Source organism: Leishmania donovani, chromosome 11 (genome assembly GCF_000227135.1).
Source record: "Leishmania donovani BPK282A1 complete genome, chromosome 11".
NCBI classification, from domain to species: Eukaryota; Euglenozoa; class Kinetoplastea; order Trypanosomatida; family Trypanosomatidae; genus Leishmania; species Leishmania donovani.
Window position 1 is genome coordinate 316,454 of NC_018238.1, and position 23,345 is coordinate 339,798.

Below are 23,345 nucleotides of genomic sequence, written 5' to 3' on the forward strand. Positions count from 1 at the left end.
CTCCATACTTTCTCTCTCATCGTCTTTGCGGTGCTTTACATACCAGGTGAGAAGAAGTGGGACGAGGGGGCTGGAGAGAGGGGAGCGGGTTGGTGGGGCTAAGGGAGCACGAAGCCACTCTGACAGACAAGGTTGTGCGCGTGCCACGAGGGACTTGTGGCCAGGTGTCGGAGGCCGAGATGCAGGCATGGACATGGGGGGAGAGGGAATGTGAATGAGATGAGGTGAAGGTCAGGGGGTGTGGGCGGTGACGTGCTAGAAGAGCTATGCGGGTGTGCGTGCCTGTATCCAGAGGCTCTCGCACGCAACAGAGATGGGCGACTTGTCGCTCTCTCCGCGTTTCTCCGCCGACGGCGCTTGCTCTCGCCCTCTACCGGTGTCCTATTCGCATCTCGCAACCCCTCATCCTTGGCTCCTGGGCGCCTGCGTGCACCGCCCTCCTATGGCTCTTCACGGGAGACGCTACCAACGGTGCCCGTGCGCACGCGAATGTCTCGTGGCGGTGTGCAGGCCTCACTGCACATAATGTGCCGGAGTCGCCGATGCGACGAAAAACAAGGCTTGAAAAGGAAAAAAAAAGGTGTCCATATTGACTCCTGTGCACAGCGTGAGGGGGAGTCGCGAGCCATCTGCCTTTCCTTTTCCCTCTTCCTCCTTTGCCCCGCTCTGAACCCCTTTTTCTTCAACGTGCACGCTACCCTCGTCTCTCTCTCTCGATCTTTGTTTTGCCGTGTGCTGATTTTACTCGCACATTCTCCACGTCCCATCCACCTCTCCCACTCACCGCCTCCAACCCCAACGTTATCACGCGCGCACATGTGACGAACACACACACACACACATGTATATATATATATATACATGTATATGTATACGTGGATGTGGATAACGCGGATCACACAAACGAGGAAAGGGAAGGAACACAAACACACAAACAGGTGAGTATAAACAAAGAACGAGTGTCCAGCCGGAGTTCTTGTCGTTTTTCCTTTTTCTTTCTTGCTTTCTTGCTTCCTTGCTTCCTTGATTTTCATTTTTTTACCTTTCCGTTCGTTGTGGCTTGTTTGTTTTCGTGTGTGTGTGTGTATCTGCTCACCCACCCCCCCACCCACACCCACCCGCCCCACTTTCCCTTCTCCTTCTTTCTTACATCAGCGAGGGAGACGAGCGAACGCGGGAAACAAAGAGAAAAAAGAACGCACACGCGCTTTTCTCCGCGTCTCTTGTCTTTCTGTTTGCGACATCCGTCGTTGCCGTCGTTGTTGTTGCGGCGTCTTCCATTCTTTCGTTGCCGTTCTTTTTGTCACCCGTCGTCTGCCACACAGTGACGAAGTAAACACACACACACACACAACGTGAGAGAGAGGATACGCCCATCAGCGGTGAAGGGAGAGAGAAGAACGGGCGGTTTCTTCACGTCTAGTTCTCTCTTCTTCGATTTTTGTGCGTGTGTGTGTGAGGAGAGGAAGGGAGGGGGGCTACAGACTTGTATCGCCGTCGCTCGCGCTTTCCCATCCCACACCTCGTTCTCGCTTTCCATCTCTGTCACTTTCTCTTACTCTCTCGCTTCACCATCAACCACATTCTGTGACGCGACTCGTCGCGCATCTCGTTTTCTATCTGTTTTTTTTTTTTTGTTGTTGTTTGTTCTCGTCGTGTTGCTTGTCTATGCTGCGCGCGCGCGTGTTTGTGTGTTTGTTATGTTTCTAGGTTTTTTTTCCGACGCCGTCTTCCCGCTCAGCGCTTGTTTCTTGTGTGGCACCGCTTGTGCGCCCGACTCTTGGGTCTTTGCTTGTCTTCCATCACCACCATCATCATCAGTATCTCCCTTTTCTTTTCGCCTTTTGAACAACAAAAAAAGAAAGAGGGATTGATCTCTACATATCTCTCTCTATATTGTCTAGTGGTGCGCGCGCGTTTCTTGTTGTTGTTCGATAACGTCTTGTGTGCGCTGGACATTTCTCCCTTCCACGCCCCGTCCTCCTCCTCCTCCTCCTCCTTGCCCACGAAGCCGTACTTGATCAACTCACGGACGGCGCGCGTACAAAAGAAGGAGCCAAAGACGAGAAGGGGGAACGAAGAAAAAAACAAAAAGGGAAAAAAGCAAAGACAGCGCTTCCACCTCCCCCCTAAAAAAAAAAGAATACCCCAAGTTGCACGGCTTTTCCATACCCACACCGACGGCCCGACCCGCCCACTCACTCACAGATACCCATAGAAGAGAACGGGAGAACGAACAACAAAAAAGTACACAAAACAAAACATTACGAGCAGCAGAAACAGCAAGAAAAAAAAACAGACGTGGCGTCACGGAAACGGGCGAGCGAACGGAAAAAAAAGCACAACAACAACGGGAAAAGGGAGGAAGGGAGTGCGTTGACCTTTCCTGCACGCTCGCACACGCACACACGCCGTGCATGCTCTGTGCCCAAGGGGTTTGGCGGCTCTTCTTCTTCCGAGTGTGGTGCACTCTTTAGTCTCTCTTTCTCCGTGTTCTCTGTAATACTGTCTCCAAATCGTAGCCAAGTCACTACTTTTCTTCTTGTTCGTTTCTTCCTGTCTTTTGCGTCCGTTTTTCTTGTTTTGCGCAGCAGCTACGTCGGGTGTAGCTTCACCGAGCTCCCCTCCGTCGCCTCCGCTTGCCCGGCTGCTTATTCCCCCTCGAGGCCCTTCTTTCTCTGTCTTCTGGTGGTAGGGTGAGTCGACGTCTTAAGTAAGCAACAGCGTCGCACAACCGTGGCAAGTAGAGGGTGACAGCGCACTCAGGACGAGATTTGAGAGGCGACTGAAAAGCGGTAGCAGAGAGCGGCGCGCATCACTGCCAACATCTTTCCCTGCTGTTGCTGTTGCTGCTGCTGTGCTTGCATCCGTTTCTGTGATCGAAATCGAAGTTTGATCGTTTTCCCTGCTTGTTTGTTTCGCATCCGTGTCGGATCACCGCCTTCGCTGTTTTTTCCCTCTCACTTCTGCCCGGCGTAACGATGCCGAGCAAGCCACAACAGCAGTACAAGACACTCAACGGCACTAGCGGCGGCGCTGGCAAGTCGCCGGCCGCAGCAGCCAAGAGCACGGCGACCACCTCCGCTTCGCCGGCGCCGTCGACACCGCCACCACTGCCCTTCAACTCGATACCGCACGCCACCTCGGGTGACCGCCTCATCGGCGTTGAGGTCGGCTCGAGCATTCCGGCGCTGATGAGTGAGCTCGGTGACCTGCTGCAGCAGACGCCCGGCAGCGGCAGTGGCGGCGTAGCAGGCGGGCTGTGGCGCGGCCAGAATGGCGGCCTTCTCTTTGAGCATCTCGATGGTGCTGCAGCGTCGCAGAAAGAGGCCGCGGCAGCGCTTTTTGGCGGCATCGACGCGAACCGTCGCATCGAGCAAATTTCGCCCGGCGCACTCGAGCGTCTCTCGCAGGTTTTCAGCATGCAACAGCGTCAGTCCGGCTTTGCTTCTGCGGCGGCCGGCCTAGTAGCGGCAGCGGGTGCCTCCGCCGCCTTGAAATGCAGCTCCAGCAGCCGCGGTGGCGTGGCTCCTTCCACGGTCGAGGTGCTGGACGACGACGAGGATGGCGATATGGACTCGGCGAGTGGCAGCAGCACGGCGGCCGATGAAGTCTTCCGGGCTGTGTACCGCGACAGCGGCTCTGACTGCGATGCGTCTAGTACGACCGGCCGGCGACACAACTTCGATGACATGTTTGAAATGATGCAACGTAGCATCGGCAACTACGCCCGCGGTGGCGGCGGTAGCGCAGGGGACAAGGGAGCGGGCGGCAGCGGTGTCGTCGGCTTAGACCCATCTGCTTACTCAGATCCTCTCGCACAACTGGAGCTGTTTCGCGCAATGATGGTGGCCACGAGCAAGGGCCGCAGCAGCGGCGGCGGCTCGGCGGCACAAGAATCCAAGCCCGATGATGCCGAGGCCCGTCCGCGAGTTATCTCTGAGAGCAACTTGCCAAATCACTTTCGCAACTTCCTCGATGCCCTCAGCCCGCAGCTGATCAGCCAGCTTATGCTGCAGCAGCGAACGGCCAAGGCTGCCAGTGCTGGCGCTGGTGGCGTTGCGGGTGCAGGAAAAACGGGGGAGGCGACAGCAGCTGCCGCTGCTGCTGTGGCGCGTGAAGTGGACATGGCAGCCAGCGGCGTGGCGAACCTATCAGACTTGCAGCAGCGTGTGGAGCAGGTACGCGGGCTCAGCAGCAGCACCCTCGAGGCGCTTGCCGAGGGCGAGGTGTCGGACAGCACGTCTGGTAGTCTGCGCGACCTTTTACTTGGTGACTCAGCAGGTGCGGCTGCATCTGGGGCGGTATCGGCTGAGCTGGAGCTCAGCAGTGCCAAGGTGGGATACTGCTTAACCGAGGCCGCCGCCGTCGCGGTGTCGATGCTGTGGAGCTACCTGGGGAGTCAACAGAAAGAGGCGCCGCTACTTCTCGGCTACACGCGCGAGGAGGCGCAGAACCAATTCAACCTTCTCCTTTTCCGTCTGCGTCAGGAACTCTTCGCGCAGCCGACTGCGAGCTTGGAGGAGGTGAGCCGCTGCTTCGGTGGCGCTGTGCAGGCGGATGCCGAGGACATCTACCGCGCGATCAACGGCGTGGGCGTGCTTCTCTTCTTCACCTGCAAGCCGCTTCCGCTGCTTGAGAAGACGTGCAGTGAGCTCCGCATTTCTCTCTCGGACTCGGCCAATACAGACTGCAACATCATGCCGGAGCTGATCGCCGAGAAGCTGGCGGCGTTCCTGTACCCGATGAAGGAGGGGAAGCTGTCTTTTGCGCATCTCAGCTTTATCCCTCGCCTGCAGGTGCACGAGCACGCACCGGGCAACTACACGTGCACGATCGACAACGCCAGCAACATGGGGCGCATGCTGCGCGAGCGGTTGCTCAGCAACCGCTTCAGCTGCAACAAGATCAAGTGGCGCGCTGCTCTGATGAACGACAAGGGCAAGCTGAAGTTCCAGGTGTGGCACCGTCACGCGACACCGCTCTCCGTCCACTTTATCGTTCGAACATCGGAGCCCAAGAAAAAAAAGAAGAGCGGCTGTGGCAACGCCGGTGTGAACGGCGCAGCAGGGGAAGAGAAGGATGCGGGTGCGGCAAGCGCCGTCGAGGATCTGCGCGCCAACTCCGCTCTCTTCGTGGAGCAGCAGCTGACAGCCGCACCAGGCGAGATGGTGGGGTTCACGCATGACTTCATTGAGCTCACCGTCGCACTCAGCTCGCCAACTACTTTACAGCATGGATACCGCACGTACAACAAGGCCGACGATCGACTTGTGTTCCAGTTCTCGCTGCAGCTGAGCAACGTGGACGGGGGACCGCTGGATGGGGCCGCGGCAGCGAACGCGGGCAATAAGGTGCCAGTGAAACAGGCAAACGAAGATCAGGAGCCGAGTTTGAGCGGGTCGACCGAGGGCAAGACGGACGGCGGGGAGTCGAAGGACGACCCGGACGCGGAGCTGCACGCGGCAATGCGTCGTGTCAGCGACAGCGAAACAGCCGCGCGCGCCGTCATCGAAGAGACAGCGAAGTGGGACTACCGTCACCTGCAGAACGACGAGTGCCGCGAGGCTCACTGCGCGCGCCAGCGTACAGAGGACCGGGAACGCAAGGCGCTGCTGGCGAAGGTGGGACCGACTCCTGAGTTGATCAGAGAGGTGGACAAGCTAAGTCAATCCGTGCAAGCCGCACAGCAGCAGATCGCTAAGCTCAACAAGGAGAGGAGCAAGGATGAGAAGGAGGGCGAAAAGACGGCGGAGAAGCTGGCGCAGCACCAGGCAGAGCTGTCGTCGCTGCTGAGCTCGCTGGAGTCTGGCGAGGCAGAGCTGTCGAGGCTGGAGGCGGAGATGAAGGCGGCCGAGGCGCGTATTGTCGAAAAGCGCGCGCGGCAGGCACGCAAAGAGGCCAAGAAGGCGGAGCAGAGCCAGTGGACGGCCCTGAAGCGTGTGCTGGAGCCGACTTCCTCGACGACGCACCATGACACCCTCGCCATCAACGACTTTGGCAGCTTTTTGCAGTCAACGCCGATTATGGCGGCCGCGATGCCGCTGCAGCAACAGCAGGAGCCAGCGGCGTTGCCCACTGCCCCGTCTTCGTCGTCGCTGTTCGGCTCAAGCGCCGGCTGCGGCCCTGGCATTCCGCCACTCGCAGGTGGCACTGGTGGTCTGGGCGCGTTCGGCACGGACCGCTTTTCTGCGCGTGCGCCGATGAGCGCGTCACCGGGCACCGGCGTGGCGAACACTACGCCGGTCTTCTCCACGCAGCCAAAGATGGGCTTGGGCAGCAGCAGCAGTCTCGTGAACACCAACGGCAACACCAGCCCTGGCGTCAACGTTGGGGCGGTTGGTGGCGGACACCCGCATATGAATGGCATCAGCGGTAGTACACACGGAACCACGCCTTCGCACCCGGGAAGGGTGTCGCCCATGCTACCGCCTTCGCCTGGGGTGGTGAGCAACGCTTCTGCCGCGATGGGCAGCCGCAGCAGCCCTGCCTCAGCCGCCGGTGCGCCGATCGGCAGTCCCGGAATGCCGCTGTCGGGTGGCAGCGGAGTCTCCGGCAACATCGGGATGGGCAGCGGCGGCAGCGGCGGTAACGGCGTCGGCGGGCTTTCCTTCGGGCTCGCACCCTCCCTCTTCAGCACCAACCCTGTCAGCCATGTCACACACAGCGCAGGAGCAACCGGCACCAACGCGAGCAACACACCGAGAAACCTGTACACTTCTCTGGATGCTAATGCGCAGCCCTTCAGCCCTTCACCGCCGCCGACCATGTCGGCGCCGGGGACCGGCGGTTGCACTACACCCGCGGCGTCGGGCAGTGGGGCCGGAAACGCAAGTGGCAGTCACAGCAACAGCAGCAGCGGTGGTATCGGCTTCGCCTTCACCGTCACAGCTGGCGCGCATCCTGGGTTGGTGGGTGGGTCCTCCTCTCCGATCTACCAGAGCGGCCCCTCCGGCTTCTCCAGCGGCAGTGCTCACGACCTGCCCGGCCACTCACCGTCGCCCTTCTCGACGACGCCCATGCCCACCCCGGCAGCGAACGGCGTTTATGGGATGGGTGGTGGCAATCACTGCAGCACGCATGACATGCAACACCAGCATGCGCACCAGCCGCAGCACTCAGGCTTGCTGCCACCGCGGCCGCACACTCCCAACGAGCTCTTGAGCTTTTCAACGAGCCTTCAATGGCGTAACTGAGGAGGGGCAAGCGAGATGGTCACCAATGCGGTGTAGAAGGCAGCGCGCTGCTCGAGCGCACACTGGCCTGTACCGCCGTCTTTCTTTCTCTTCCGCCTCGCTCGGGATGCCAGCCTGAGGAGTCTACGTGCTTAGCCGCGTCATCCAGTAATGGTGAGAGACGAGGAACATTTGTATTTTTATTTTTGCGGAAGCGGAGGCGGAAGAAGGGCGGCGATGTCTGCGTGTAGCGCGGGAGACCCGGTCACGCAGAACAACAGGGCGGTGGAAAGAGGCACCGATAATACCACGAGGTGGGGGCCATATCGCCGGTTTTGGTGAAGGGCGTGGTGCTGTGAGAGAGCACACACAAACACCACACGCACGCACAACCTGTACACGCTGTGGAAGAGCAAGAGGATCGCAGAAGGAGGAGGATGCGCGCATATGTCTGCCGGCCTGCCTGAGTCTGTACGTTTTTTTTTTCTCTTTGTCTTGGCGCTACACACTCTCCTCCCCGCCAAGCCCTCCCGCCACGCCCTCCGCGCACGCTTCACGTGGGTGTACGGTCTCGCTTAGACATCCTCTTCATGCACGCATTTTTGCCCCCCCCCCCTTCACTCCACTGTCGCTGTTTTCGGTTTGCGGGGGCTGGGAGGTGTGGGTAGGGAGGGCTCCGCAACCCACCAGTGGCGCGCATCAGCGATGCGCGCGCACACATACACACATACACACCCTTCTCTTCCCCCTTGCAGCTCCTCTCGTTTCTGTGGTTCATGTGACTGCGTGCTTGTCTGACCCCGTTCTTCATCCCCCTGGTCTCTCGCTCCCTTCTGTCTTCTGTGCTTGGTGTCTCACCACTACCCGCCACCACCACTTCCCCTTGCTAGCTTCTCTCGCGACCTTCCACTTGCCTCTTTCTCTTTCTGTGTGTACCTCTGCCTTCGCGCTCGCTTTCTCGCCCGCTCCGCGGGTCTCACTGCGTCTTTTTTCCTCTTCCATGATGGCTGGCGTCGTGGACTCCCTCTTTTTCTGTGCCTTGTGTGCGCTTTCTGTCTGACTCTGCGTGTTTTGTTTCTTTTTTTTTTTCTTCTCCCCCCCCCCCCACACACACGCCCCGGCGGCACTGACTTCTCCTCGTAAGTCCGTCGGTCGGCGATGCATGGGCACAAACTCCTCTACGCACGCATACAAGCATCACACCATCCGCTGCATCAGCACACGCCCTCCTCAACGAGCAACTACGCGCACACATGCGCATACTGTGAGGGGCGGATGCTGAGCTTTTTCGACATCATCTCCAGTCAGTCTCTCTCTTTCTCCCTCTGCGCGTGTGCATGTGTGCTTGACTGCGACTCAGTATCCTAATACATCTCGGTATATATATATATGAGTGCGCACATGTATGGGTATATTGTATGCATGCATATGCGTGTGTAAAAAGAGATAGGTGCACTTTCCCCAGTCCCCGATTACACGAAAACACCTCCGGTGCGAGCGTGTCTGTCTTCAGCGTATCTGTTTGTGTGTGTGTATGCATGTTGGTATGTTTGTTTTCATTTCCACCGTTTTTTACCTTTTCTTTTTGACCTGAATGATTAAGAAGCGAAGAAAAAAAATTATATATATATATGCATTGCAAGAGACTTGCTGTGGACGAACACGCGGGCTCCTCCTCCTCCTCACGAGCAGGTGTGCTCGTGTGCACCGACACCTTTCTCTCTCGACCACTCCGCTCACGTTTCCATGTGAGAGGGAGCGGTCGAGGCGGGAGGAGAGATGAGTGAGGCACGGTGTTTCTGTGTGGTTTGTCTCACTCTTTCTGGCGCCGAGGCTTTTGCGAGCCAAAGCCAGGCCAGCACTGTCGTCGCCTTCTCCCTCCTCATTTGCTGTCGACGCGGCTAGGACTCTCCGTCTGTTGACGTTGAGAACGTGGAACACTCCCCCCCCCCCCACACACGAAAAGAAGCACTCTGTTGTAGCTCTTACTTCAACGAATCGCCTGTCTTGCCCCCCTCACCCTCCATATCTCCTTTCCTTTTTGTTGGCGTGCGTCGATGCGTGTACGTCTCACTTGTCATCACGGATCTCGTAACACCGAAACGAAAGCAAGTCTTCATATCGCTTTTCGTTTCTTTTTGATGAGTGCACAGACGCCACCACTACCATCACCATCATTATCATCATTCCGCCATCTCCTGTCCTCGCTCCTCTTTCCTCAGGTGCGTGCGCACATCATCATCTTGTACAGACACGCGCTTGTGTGCCGTGGTACCACGGGGCGCCAAGCCCCGCTGCTATATCATTCTTACACCGGTACACACGGACATACGTGCAGCGACTGAGTACGCATTCTCATCACCACCTTCTACGTTGCGAGGAGGGGAGGGCGGGAAGGCAGCGATGAACTCATCATATTTCCGCCTTGAACGTTCACTTTAATCGGCGTGATTCCGTTCCAATGTGGCGCGTATATTGTTTTGCGCCGTACGCTGTACACGGCTGCTTTTACCTGCACTGACGTGGCCGTCCACGTGCTGCTGAACGCCTTCCCGCGTTGGCTGTGGATTGTGTGTGTGTGTGTGTGTGTGTGCGGTGGCCACTTCTGGCTCTCTCGGCGCCAGCCTCTTCACGCACGACCCAAGCGAAGAGCGGCGAGTGCGAATTCTCGGCCCGACTGGAAGCAGCGCATTGCCACCGCGCGCCTGCATGCGGGGCCGCTTAGGGGTCACAGAGGCTCAGCTGTCAAACCCTGTGCTGCATCGCGACAGAGCCTCAAGGCCGCGGTACAACGGTCCGCTGTGCAATGGCCACGTGCTCACTATCCGTGGCGCGTTTCGGCCGCCCATCGATCTTCGCGCGCCGGAGCGCGAGACTGCGCCGTCCTACGACGGCAACCCCACTTGCCTTGACTGGTGGCTGCCGACAGACGCGGAGGCAGCTGACGCGACGGCAGACGGTGATGCTGCCGCCATGCGCGTCCGCGCGCTGGTCATCATTCTGCCGGGGCTAACGGGGAGCTTGAAAGAGTTCTACGTGCGCCGCATGGCACGGCGGCTGCTGAGGGCAAACATGGCCACGTGTGTGCTGAACGCGCGCGGCATGGCGGACACTCCCCTAGAGAGGTCGCAAATCTTCAGCGCGCTCTTCACCAAGGACCTGCCCCACATCATGCAAGCACACATGACACGTGAAAAGGTGCAGGAGCGTCTGCTGCGCCGCATACCATCGCTGCAGAGCAGCGGCCATCATAAAGGCGCCGCGCCGATCATCGGCGTCGCCTTCTCGCTTGGTGGGCTGATCTTGACCAACTACGTAAGTGAGTAGGGCGAGGCAGAGGCGCCAAGCGGTTTCGACGCTGTCTACACTATCACCTCTCCACACAACGTGAGCGACGGTGCGGCGGCGCTGCGGATGCCGCTGACCAAGCTCCTCTACGACTCCGCCTTGCATAAGGGACTTCGCGCCTACTACGAGCGACACAAAAACGTACTGCAGAACGTGCCCGGCATTGGCAAGAAACTCTTGATGGGCGGCGACGCACCGCGCAGGACTTTGACGAGCTCATCACGGGGCCGCACTTTGGCTTCCCTGGTGCAGAGGCGTACTACGCCGCCACCAGCAACTTCCGCCGCCTTCGCCACTCCCGCACGCCGCAGGTCTGCGCCGTAGCGGCCAACGTCCCCCAACTGTGGCCCTCCACAACCCGAGCTGCGCTGGCTGCAGAAGCGAAGAAGAACGCGTGAGAGTCGATTTCGGAACAACAACGAGACATATTTGTGCATATATATATATATATATGTGCGTGCGCGCAGGATGGTCTCTAGCGAAGGTCTTGGTGGGCTGCTGCGATGATGGTGCTCTGGCTAGATCATGACGGGAGGAATGAGACGGGAGGATGGAGAGGGCATAGTTGTAGGGAGTGCATGGCGCCGACGATAGAGAGGTGGAGCTTGGGCGCTGCATACGCAAGGTAGACGTGTGCGTCGACGCTTGCGTCAAGCATTCTGCGACCTTTGCGTACCCGTGTGATTCTTTTTTTTCTTGTGTGCTCCCTCGCTTTCTCACAGGGATGCGCGCACCATTACCGCCTTCTCCTTTTCACTGCGCCTCTCTCTCTGTCTGTGTATGCGTGTGTCTCGGTCTCCCTCTCAAGCGTTGCCAACCTCACTTTTTCTTTGCCCGTGACTGGCATATCTACCTTTTCCTTGATGGTGTGCTGGTGCCGGTGATAACACCTTGTGCTTAGCTCCACCGTCCGTAGCTCTAGCTCTACCTCTACCTCTCTCTCTCTCTGCGTGTCTGGCTTTGTGCGTGTGAGGGCTGTGATGGCATCCGTTGGTCGCCGTGCGTGGGGGGGGGTGATGGTGCGGTTGATCGCGGAGGTGCAGCGCAACGCGATATGCGACCTCGAATGACTCATCAGCCCAGGCGCTACTCGCGTCACACGTCCAGGCATATCTCACAAAAATGTACGCGGCTCACCGGCGTCACTTGCATGCGCATCCTTCGTCCGCCTCTCCGCTGCATCCTGCGTTTTACGCCCGTTCCTGTGGCACGGCTTCCTTGAAAGTTTTTTTTTCCGATATGCGCCTCTCGCTGGCTTTTGTGCCAGCGGCGTTCTCCACTACCGCCGTCTCCGACGGTACTTGCATCCGGATGCGAAGGGGCGATGCGCTGACCTTTTTTTTTGTTGTTCAGGAGTGTTGTTGTCCCTGATGACAGTAGGGAGGGGGCACAACACCCCTCAACGCGTGGCATCTCACAGTCCATTGCACCCTCAATGTGTTTGTGAGGAGGCCAGGTACAACCACACTCCTATCCCTGCCAACACCGACCGACCTCTCGTGGTGACAGGTTCAGGCTCTGGATGGCGCTGCGTCGGAGAGACCTGCGACCGTGCACATGGTTTTACTGTCTATATGATGAGCAGTGTGCCCGTGCGACTCGAGCGTGTCCCACCGGGAATGATGGGGGAGCTGCTGCGGGGCGAGTGGTGGGCCGTGCTCGAGGCGGGGGCTGTACTCGGATGACTAAGTCGGCGCCTTGCTGTGACGCGCGTGCCGAGGGCTGCTTCGCGCGACGCGATGGGGGGGGGCGTGTGGCGGGCCAGGAGGGGGGGGAGGAGGGGGCGTTTGCGTTCGTGTTGAATGGCAGAGAGACGGAGACGCTCGGACGCAAAGCGTTGCTGCGGCCGTGAAGGCGTGGGTGCCGACATCATCACCAGCAGACATGGTGCGCATACCCTGCTTGCCAGCTGCGGTGGCGGCTCTCCTGAAAGTACGTCAGATGGCCCTCTCATGCAGAGGCCCTGTGAAGACCTGCCATGGGGCTCTTCCATTGCGTGTGCGCGTCTCATTGACCCCCGCCGTATCTCCCTATCTCCTTGCCGTGCGCATCCATATGCGCGTGCTGCTGCTGCTGCTGCTGTTCATCGTAGCCCCAAGAATCGCATCACCCGCACATCATATCTGCCCTCCCTCCACCCCCCTGAGCACCCCTCTCGTTGTTCTCAACATGCGACCAACGAGTCGAACCGCCTCACGGCACACGCATGTGCGCGGCCGAGAAAACCCTGCACTGCGACGAAAGAGGAAGGGCGGTCCGCGTTCCTCCCTCCAGAGGTGCCAGAGACGTAACGCGGGAGATAGTGTGAATGAGTGAGTGAGAGGGGCTCGAGGTCTTGCCAAGACGGGGCGCTGCGGATGTCCTCCGTGGCGGAACATCGGCAACGGCATCTTCGTACGGAAGAAAAAAAACGCGCTTGTCGAGTCGCTGTTCCAACACGCCTCTTCCCTACCCCATCAGGTAGACATCGGCGATGCGTCTGCCCGGTTACCGCCACTCTTTCCCCCTCCCCTCGTTCTCTCTCTTGGTCTCTACCTCACCCTTTCTGCTACCGCTATGCTTCCACTCGCGAGCAGGAGGTAGTCAGCTGTGCACAAGCAGAGTTCTAGGAAACTGAGAGAGAAAAGCAAGCCCACATGGGGGTTCATTGTTGAACACCCCTCCCTCACGCCTGCACACACACGCACACACACGCACACACACGCGCGCACATCCCCTCATTTGTATTAATTCACACACTTCTTCGTTGTGACGCTTGTGTGGGCGTCAGCGCGCCGTCTTCAGAGAGGGAGGTGGCCCGCGTATACGCGCAGCGACATAGCGAACGCAGCGGAGAGAGGCATCCGAGCCTACTAGGGGGGGGGGGCAGTCGCGCGCGCGGCGCAGGACGCTGAAGCGTCCTCTTTTTCCTTCTATTGTTTCGACGCCACTCTGTTTTTCCTCGATTCACCATATGCGTTTCACAGACCGCGTCTCCTTCGCCGTGAAGCACGTGGTTGTGCACGTGTTTTTTTACTGGCTTCCACGCCTTGTGTTCGGCGCGCTGTCGCGCTGGCCGCGGTGGCTAGTGAGCCGGCTCACGCGTGGGAAGCTCGTAGCCGAACCCCCGGACGAGCGGGAGGTCACCCTTATCGCCAACGAGAAGGACCCTTACCGGCTGCGGAGGCGTTTTGGGCTGCCGCTGACGGGTCAGCCGCCGCTTCGTTACCACGCTCCGCTCTACAATGGACACATTCATACCATCCTAGCGGCCATGCGCAGCGGCCCGCGTGTACCATATGAGCGGGAGCTGGTCGAGAGCTACGAGGGGCAGCACGTCAACATGGACTACCTCTACCCGCCGCCGTCCTCCGACCCGACGTCGTCCACCCCGGCAACGGCGGCGACGTCTCCGTTCGCCGGTTCTACCGGTTCTGCTAAGGGCCGCGCGCCACAGGCCAAGGGTCTCATATTCATTGTGCCGGGGCTGCTGAATGCTTCGACGACGAACTACGTACGCCACTTCGCCGTCAAGTCCGTGGAGGCCGGCTTCGCTGTGTGCGTGCTCAATAGCCGAGGCATGGGAACAACGCCGCTGGAGGTGCCGCGCCTCTTCAGCGCCACTTTCACCGAGGACATTCGGTATTGCCTGCATCACTACCTGCAGCAGAAGCAAGTCCAGGAGCGCCTCGGCACCCCGCGGCCGGTCCCCCTCATCGCGGTCGGCTTCTCTCTCGGTGGCGTGACGCTCATCAAGTATCTCGGCGAGCAGGGCATGGCAGCAGCAGAAAACGAACTGCGGTCGAACCTGCCGCCGAACAGCGCGGCGCCGGACACCCCTGTGTCTGCCCTCGTCACAGTGACGTGCCCGTACGACCTGATCGAAGCGGACCGCATGTCGGCGACGCTGCTGTACCGGTGCCTCTACGAGAAGTCGTTTGCCGTGGGCCTGCGAAAGTACGCGAAGCACAACCGCGAAATGCTGGCGAAGCTGCCGAACGTGGACTCGAAGATGCTTTTCGAGGGCCCCAGCCCGGTAATCGACCGCCTCACCTCCATCCGCGCCTTCGACAAATACATCAATGCCAGCCACAACGGCTTCAACAGCCCGCAGGAGTACTACGCTGCGGCGCAGCCGCTCCTCTGGCTGCCGCGCTGCCGCACGCCGATACTCTGCATTGGAGATCGCAATGACGTCGTGGCTGGTGGCTTCGTGCCAGATGCGTCGTGGCGCGCGCTCGTCAGCGAAAACCCGTACACCGTGTACGTGTGCTACCCCGTTGGCGGCCATCTCGGCTTCCTCGGCACCCCGGCGGCGGAGTGGCGCGGTGATGCGTCCGAGGCGGAGCACCTCGTGCTGCGCGCAGCCACGAAATTTTGTGAGACGACGTAGTCACAGCCAAGCCACGGAAGTAGGAAAACGAACAAGAAGAAAAGCAGAGTTGCCACGAACAAGGTATCGCTCTGTATGGTGCTCCCGCAACAGTGGTCGAAGTGGCACCAAGGGCGCGCACCCTTGCGGAATTTCCTTTTCCACCCTCTCTGCCTTCTTCACTGTGCATGACCTCCCCATACCCCAACAGCTCCGCTCTCGATGGATCGCGCCGTGCTGTGCTCTCAACGCGAAAAGGACGCCTCGCAACAGTGGTTGGGAGGCCGAGAAAGTGTAACAAGAGAGAAGCGAGGATATTTAGCTATGCTTCGCATGCGCGTGTTGTGTCTGTCTTGCTCATCTGCATGTGCCTGTGCACCGTGCGCGCTCCTCCTAGGATACGTTTTTATTCTTTGAAGTTTCTCCCCCTACCCCGACCAGCCGCTCGCGTCTTTCTCCTCCTCTACTGCCTTTTCTTTTCGCGGCGTTTGCATGTGGATGAGGCCACGCATCTTTTTTTTTTTGCCGCGGATGACTTGGCTGTATGGGCGTTGCCTTGATGCGACGGTTCATGCTGTGGGTGTGGGGGTGAGGCGGTCCTGTGTATTGCCGTCGTGAATGCACGAGTTTTTGCGCCCGTATGTGCAACTTGTCTCGGCGAGAAGTGTCTCTGTGTCTGTCTGTCTGTGTCTTGCTTCTCCCTCGCGCGGATTTTTATCTTTTTCGAGGATCGTTCTCATCCCACCCTCGCCTCGGGTATGCGGCAAGGGATGTGGGCCGCAGAACTGTAGGAGACTCACGGAGGCTCACAGGGATCGGTAATGCGCACAGCACAGCACGGTGCACACAGACACATACATACACATCTCCATTAATCATCTCTCTGCCTCCTCCGACACTCTTGCGTCTATTGGTTTTATTGAGCCTTTAGATTCGGCACTTGACTTCTGACTACGCCAGCACAGCTGCACTACACGCGCGCGGCGCCTGCGCTAAGGGAAGGGCAGAGACACCCCCTTGCTGAACTTAGCTCGTCAGCGTTCGCACACATAGACCGAGAAGATACAAGTCAAATTTGCCCATACAGAGAGCCCTGCTGGTGCTCAAACCCCTTCACAGAGCATATATAGACCTTTCAAAACAGAAAGCGCCGACAAACTAAAAGTACAACCCCCCTACACACACATCCGCTCAACTACCCACCCCACTGTGTGCTGTGTTGTCTCTTTCACTACGCGCTTCTCCCTTCTCTCACGTAGTCTTGTCTTAACATAGACTTACCGCCCGGCACTGCGTTGCGTCGCTGCGAGGCCCTCCCCCTCCATTCTACGCGCTCACACGCAGCCACCACCTCCTACCGAAATACGTGCACTGCAGGAAGGTTCACCCTTTTGACCGCGAGAACCACCATGCCCGCAGCGTCCCGCTCGCTTGCCTCGAAGGGCACAGCTGCTGCAGCAGCGGCAGCGCCGAAGGGAAGGAGAGCAGCGGCCGTGTCGTCACTCCCGCCATCACCCACACACGCCAGCCTCTCTGTTGACGAGCTACGAGCCACCCCAGATAGCCGTCTGCTCTCCTATCTCATGAACGCGTATGACTCGGTGCGCGGGTTTTCGTTGGCGGCGCCGTCAACGGCCCCATGCCCGGGCAGCACCCCTTTCTCGGCCACCTATGTCGAGGAACTGCTCACGCCTCGGTTGCTCTCAAGCCCGATCCCTGACGTTTCGCAACTCGTGGGCTGTCTCTTGTGCGATGCTGTACGCATACATCACGAGCAGCTGCAGCTGCAGCAGCGCCAGCACCAGCACCGACAGCGGCGACACAGCGGCGACAGCACACTTACGTACGCCAGCTCCGGGAGCAGCGGCAGCACCAACTACACGCAGCCCGTCGACGGTCTCGAGACGGCGGGAGCGGAATCGCTGCCTTTTCCGCGGGAGCGCTGCGCTGACGTGCTGCATTGCATCTGCACCTGCTTTGCCAGGCTTCCGTCTTATCCTATGAACGCGTCACCGTCATCAGCGGCGCATCAGCGCCCGTCGCTGCAACGCGTGGCGTATCTGATTGAGCGTGCTGCCGCGGCGCACATCTTTCGCCACCTCCTGCCTCACTGCAGCCTGGCGTCGGAGGAGACGCAGCAGGCGCTGCGGTGGGTATTCGAGGCTGTCCGTTGCGCCTCCTCTGCGCCTGCGGGCGAGCTGGGGAACCGCGGCAGCGTCGGCACTCCGACAAGCACTGCCACCTGCGGTGAGATGGCGCAGGTTCTTCGCGATATCATTTGCTGCACGAGCGTCGTGACACCGGCGCATCTGGTGCCACTCCTGGATGAGCTGGTCGTAGCATCACCCACGCTAAGGCTGATGTCTCTGTCCGCGTCATCGTCGTCTTCCTTCTCCGCTTGCGCCCCAAGCGCGCGACAGAATCGGCACCTGCCAGCGCACTGCGGCAGCAGTGGCGCTCTCATCACGACCCGCCTGCTGCTGGAGCAGATGGATATGCTGCAACCGGCCATCGCGACGTGGGCCATGGGGGAGTTTGAAGAGGGCCTTGCTGAGGTGCTTGCATCCAAAGCGCTTCAGTCTGAGGACGAAGACCTGGAGGGCGAGGAAAGGCGCCGCGGAAGCGACACGGACGAGGACGAGCCGCACCAGCAGCGGCGGCAGCAGCCACGGATGAGGACAGCAAAGGCGCCGCAGGAGGCGCAGCTGATTCACAAGCGTCGAGGCCTGCAGGTCATGGCACACGTGCTCGAGGTGCTCGTAGCGCTGATAGAGCTGCACGTCGACTTAGCAGAGCAGCTGCTTCCCGCTCTCGCGCCGCATCTCGAGCACACCTGCCCTGAGGTGCGCCTACTGCTGCTGCGCGGCCTCAGCGCTGCCTTCGCTGCGAATGAGGCGGCGGTCCGGTCCTACAGAGCCGCTTTCATGGGCCCTTTACTGAATCGTTTTCTCGATGTCAAGCCCAACATTCGCATGGAAGCTGTCCGCCTGTCCACAATGCTGCTCCAGCGCTTCGGCAACCACGCGAGGCCTGGGGCCGACCGTGATGACCGTCACGCGATTGGCTTATCCACCAATCTGTCTCGTATGCAGTCGCTGCAGCAGGACCTCTGGAAGGCGTTCCAGCCCTGCTGGGAGCGGCTGCTCGCCGATCCGCATGTCCTTGTGCGCAGGCAGGCGGTTGCCTCAGTGACCGAGGCGGCGCTGGCGGCTCCGCTGCTGCTACAACCAACACCCCATTCAGAAAGCATCGACAACAGGGATCTTCGCGGAGGACAGCAGGCAACACCCTCTCTCACGCGCAGCCCCTCCAACTTCCTCGCGCAGACGCTGGGCCTGCGCGCGCTTGATAAGAACCGCCGCGTCCGCTGCGCCGCGGTGGACGGGCTGACGCGGCTGTACAGCGAATACCGCCTCGTATGGATACCGAACGCGGTCCTGGATGCAGTGCGCATCGACGCCGGATCGTCATTGTCGTCAACAGCGCCAGCAACGTTGACAGCAGAGACGGTGGTCGAGGGTCTCTTGCCGGCCCCGTTTTCCTGCCTGTCGCCCACCTCGGCCACGTGCGCCGCTGCGGCCACTCAGGCCACCCTGACTCAGTGGTTGTCGCCGACGTCTCCAGCCGCGCTTCCGCTCACCAAAACGCCTGCCCTGCTCGATTTTGAAAGAAACGCCCTTGAGGAGAAGCAGCTGTCTCAGCAGCACCCGCCAGGCGGGGACGAGTTCGACGAGGGCGATGCGTTGCTCGGCTTTGGTGCGTCGGCCAGCTCGACAAAAGCTGTCACTGGCGGTGGTGTGCTCACCACAACGAGCATCCCCAGCACTGCATCGGCGGCGGCGGCGGTGTCGGCCTACGTGGATGCCCTCGTGCAGCTCTGCCAGCACGTCGATTCTGCCCACTTTGCGCAGCTCCTGCGCCTTTCGGAGAAGAAGCCGCAATTGCGCCTTGCCATCCGGCGGCTGTTCGAGTTTCACGCAGCGGTGAAGGAGAGCAACGGTGACGTCAAGTCCGCCGAGGGTCAGCAGCGCATCCACTCGATCCATCGCCTCCTCACTTTCCTCCAGGAGACGACAGGGGCGAGCAAGGGAGAGTGGGATGCTCTCTTTCGCGCCAAGGACGAGACGGTGCGGCGTGCGCTGCTGCGCGCATGCGACGCGGCCCACACGGACTGGGTGGAGGTGCGTAAAGGGCTTCTGTGCTCGCTGCACGGTCGTATCAGCGCCGACGAGTTCGCTTTTGTCAAGCAGACGCTGATGCCACAGATGGTCTTTGCCGTGAAACCCGCTCACCTTGCAGGGCTGATGCAGCGGCTGCACCGCAGCATCTACACCAGTGCCCGCGACGAAGTTGTAGTGGATGGGGCCGGCGCCGCCGGCGCGCTGCGAGCGCTGCTGCTTCTCACCGCCGCATCGCCGTCGTTCGCTGCGTTGAGCACTGAAGGGCTAGTAGAGGCACTACAAGCCGCCGCGAAGCAATCCGTGGGACCTCCGCCGAACTGGTGCGGGCTGCTGTTGCAAGCGCTGCAGCAATGGGCCACCGCCACCGCCACTATGGCGGACAGAAACACCACTGCGACCACCGCTGCGACTTCTGCTCTGCACGACTCACTGATCGCCACCCTTCGCGCGATGGCGCTCGCGTCACTACCCATGCAGCAGACCATCCCATCCTCTCTCGCTTCTACAGCGTTTGCACGGGACAACGACAGCTGCCGTGATGGGACGGCCTTCTCAGCGGTGAAGCAGCTGGCAAAGCAAGCGACGCGCACACTAGTGGCGCTGCTGAGAGTCCCTGGCTATAACACCAGTGCAGCGGCTGCGCTACACTCCCTCGCGTCGGAGTTGGCGAAGCGCCTCGCTAGCGGGCGAGCGCTCATAAACGACGTCAAGACGGTTGCTTGGCTCGCGAGCGTCCAGGCCCTTGCGCGCTGCGGCGGTGGCAGCGGCAGCGACGACCGCACTTCGCGTGCAGCGGGTGCAGCGCTGCTGCTGCTCTCTACAGCGTCCTCTACAGCGGCGGCCACCACCGAAACGGATGCAGGACCACTACCGGCGCTTCTGCTGTCCCTTTCCTCGCTGCTTGTCGCCGCTGTGGAGGACGTGTGCGGTAAGGCGGGCCAGTCGAGGCTCAAGGCTCTCGCGACCGCGTCTGCCGCGGCGGCGAACACCACCGCGGCAGCAACAATGCCGGCCTGCGGTGCCCGCTCCTCCTCGCCTGTGAGCACCAATATGCCAGTCACTGCAGCCATCGTGGATGGGTCGGCCAAGGCCATGGTGGCCCTGGTGCTGAGCTGCCCCAAGTCCTCGGACGCTGGTGGCAGTAGCACCGGTGTCGCCAGCCGCGCCAACGCCGTGATATGCGCAGTAGATGCGCTCCTGAAAGGCTACAAAGCCTCCGTGGCGGTGGCGTCGGGGCGGCGTGGGCCAGCCAGCATCGGCAGCTGTCATTGTCGAATCGCGCTTGAGAAGCAGCTTGTGAAGCTGTTGCTGACGCCGACACCGGACATCGGCAGGGAGCTGGCTGTCTCTGTGGTTCTCTCTGTGGAAGAAAGCGCGCATGTGCGTCACGCTGTGCAGGCGAAGCTCGCAGGTCATCTTCTGCACCGCACCTGCGACATGCGGGTGGCTGCCTTGTTGCTGCTGACTGCGATCAGCGAGGACTCGAAGAGCTCCTATCACCGACTCCGTGGGCTGGTGGAGACTGTCGGGGATCACTTGCGGGCAAAACAGGTGAGTCAAGGTGCCTCGCTCTCATCGCCATCGGCGCTTTACTGCTACTGGGAGTACACTATCCCATTTCTGGTTCTCTTCCTCGCTCACCACCCGTACTACGCGAGCGAGGAGGCGGAGAATCAGTTCGTTGGGTTCCAGCGCGTGTGGCACCTCCTTATCGGCGAGCTTCTCCGCCACGGCACGCAGTGCGCTGGATTTGTGGTGGAGCTGCTCAGCAAGATCAAACAGTCAGACGACGCCCTGGCCCCGGGGAGCGATGCGTGCCGCGTGATGTGTGACCTTGCGAGTCGAGTGCTGCTGGAGTGCCTCGGTCAGCGGCAGAGCCGGGCCGAGGACCTTCGCCGCTACCCCGGTGCCGTGCTCTTGCCCTCCTTCTTTGTGCGCACGTCGCGCTCCAACCCGCAAAAGCTGCTGGAGACCGTTTTCCTCGACCAAGGCGTGCGTGTAACCGCCAATGCCCCGTTTCGGATGCCCACCGTCAGCGGGGGCGCCGCAGGGGCGGGCAGCGGCAGCCGCGGCAGCAGCCTTCAGGCCACTCCGCGCGCCTCGTCGACCGCCCTCTCTCGCGGAGCGGATGGCGCCACAGACATCAATCACGTCTCCAGCTCCGCAGCACCATACGGAGTGACGACTGCTGCTGCTGCTGCTGTGCCGCCGTCTCCGTTGAGGAAACGCGCACGCTCCCCGTCAACTGAGGTGAGCGCTGCTGTCTCTCTCTCGCCGCCGGTGAGGCCGCAATGCGAGGATGAAGTGGCTGAGGGGGATGAGGGCAGCATGCCGCAGCGCGAGTGCACTGAACCAGCCGTGGGGGAGAGCGCTAACAACTCGGACCCGCTGAGTGACTCCGCGATTGCATCGCAGGAGTGGAATGCGAAGCGGGCGGCACTGCAGCGTCTCACCGTTGAGGAAGCGCTCGATGACCTCTTCTGTGGACTCACCAAGACGGCCATCGCGCAGCTGCGCTGGAAGGTCGTCCGCAGCCGCATAGAGGAAGCTCTCCGTGCGCTGGACTGCAGTCGGCTCCCGCAGCAACCGCAACCACGCATCACCAATGAAGGCACTGGCGCCGATCTGATGGTGACGAAGGGTGCCTCGTTGCTGGAGTGCGACATGGAGAACCTACTGCAGTACGCGAAAGATCAGCTGCGGGTGCGGTATGATCGTGCCCCGGCGTAGGCACCTGCGCGCTCCGTTTTCGTGCACGCCTCCTCGAGTGTGGAGACACGCTCTTCGTATAGACAGACAGACATACAGACGGACAGATATATAGAGAGATGGAGGGCATGTGTGTGCTTGACGCGTGCGTCTTTCACCAGTGCTTGAGAGCGCCGCGCCCCACGCACCTCGCCCATCTCGTCGTCTTTGCCGTTGCCTTTGGTTGCTTTTTGATGATGTGCGTGGCCGGCCTGTGGGGGGGGGGTGGTCTGTTGGATGGCCTGTGCTCCTCAGCACGTGCCACGTGGCGTTCTCCCTCTCCATCACTCCGCCGTCTTTTTTTTTTATGCCTGCGCGCGGGTGCATGCTGTTGTGCATGTGACGGCGTCCTTCGTTCATCGCGCCTCAGTCTCTCGCGCATCCAGCGTTGGCCGAAAAAAAGAGTTGCACGCAAGGTCTTGCCGCCGCTTCCCAGTAAAGAAAGAAGAGGGGAAGGCTGGGGAAAAGAGGGGTGCACAGCGACGCGCTGGCGGATGTCGTCCGAGGAGAGAAGAGGGGCGGGGGGCGGGGGTGCTATTCGAGGCAATCTCTCTCGCGACGCATTACCGTCCCCGTCTGCCTTGCTCCTTCTGTGCGGCCCTCCACCTCGCTTGTTCTCACTTTTTGTGTGCTGGCATGGCACTCTACAACGTATGCAGAGTCAACGCAACAACACCAACACACGAACATGCATCGAGCTCGGCTGTCAGCGCTGTGCGCTCAGACATATCCGGTGCGTGGTTTTTCGCTTCTCTCGACAGTGGCGCCCTTGCCGTCGTCTGATGAGGAACGCGCTGGCGCTGAGGAGGAGCATGTCTGTGCTGGGGGGGGGAGGGGAGGGGAGGGGAGGGGGACAAGCGGGGATGGCTGGACAGTCCCGCAGATGCCATGCTATCGCCGGCATCCACAGCACACGGACCACCTGTGGCGCTGCTGCAAAGTGTGCCTCTTCGTCTTCTTTCCTGCCGTTTCTCTCTGCCACCTGCACACCACACGCACACTGAAGTAGTCGTACCTTGGAACAAGAAAGGGGGCACCGTTACACGCACACCTGCACATACACACATAAACACACACACACACACACACACACACACAGAGGGAGAGAGAGAGGTATCCCATTTCGGGACTGCAGGCACCGTGTGGCGCCTTGCCCATCCTTGAGGCCCTTTCTCCACCTCCCTCCTCCTTTCTCCCTCCTTTGGCTGTGATCGCTGTAATTTCCGTCTGTTTTGCTGCTGAGAAACACGCTTCTCGCTCTGCTTGCTCGCTTTACGTTTTGCTTGTGTGCCTGTGTGCACGCGAGGAAGGCGCTGGCGATCTGTCTCTTGTGTGTTTCTGTTTTCTTGTGTCCATCACCAGGTTTGTTTTCTCTCGCGCATCCGCGGATGTTCGCTTCGCCACCACACCTCATCGTCATTCATCCTTGATCGTTTATATCCTCTGTATTATTGTTTTCCTCCCATCTCTCTCTCTTTCTCGCCGTGTGCGCGCCACCGTGAACAGGCACCATGAGTGGGTCGCCGTTGAACTCGTCACTGC

General features: G+C 60.1%; 4 protein-coding genes across 4 annotated transcripts; all 4 read left to right on the forward strand.

The window, feature by feature from the left end:
- Positions 1-2,981: 2,981 nt before the first annotated feature.
- LDBPK_110830 (hypothetical protein, conserved) lies at positions 2,982-7,196 on the forward strand (the record flags this gene model as incomplete). The annotated part of the gene is made up of 1 exon (XM_003859011.1): positions 2,982-7,196. The coding sequence occupies one exon, from the start codon at positions 2,982-2,984 to the stop codon at positions 7,194-7,196; it is 4,215 nt and encodes a 1,404-aa protein (XP_003859059.1).
- Positions 7,197-9,884: 2,688 nt separating this feature from the next.
- On the forward strand, positions 9,885-10,502 carry LDBPK_110840 (hypothetical protein, conserved; the record flags this gene model as incomplete). Its single annotated transcript, XM_003859012.1, has 1 exon — positions 9,885-10,502. The coding sequence occupies one exon, from the start codon at positions 9,885-9,887 to the stop codon at positions 10,500-10,502; it is 618 nt and encodes a 205-aa protein (XP_003859060.1).
- A 2,974-nt stretch (positions 10,503-13,476) lies between these two features.
- LDBPK_110850 (hypothetical protein, conserved) lies at positions 13,477-14,895 on the forward strand (the record flags this gene model as incomplete). Its single annotated transcript, XM_003859013.1, has 1 exon — positions 13,477-14,895. The coding sequence occupies one exon, from the start codon at positions 13,477-13,479 to the stop codon at positions 14,893-14,895; it is 1,419 nt and encodes a 472-aa protein (XP_003859061.1).
- Positions 14,896-16,457: 1,562 nt separating this feature from the next.
- On the forward strand, positions 16,458-21,785 carry LDBPK_110860 (hypothetical protein, conserved; the record flags this gene model as incomplete). The annotated part of the gene is made up of 1 exon (XM_003859014.1): positions 16,458-21,785. The coding sequence occupies one exon, from the start codon at positions 16,458-16,460 to the stop codon at positions 21,783-21,785; it is 5,328 nt and encodes a 1,775-aa protein (XP_003859062.1).
- Positions 21,786-23,345: the final 1,560 nt, after the last annotated feature.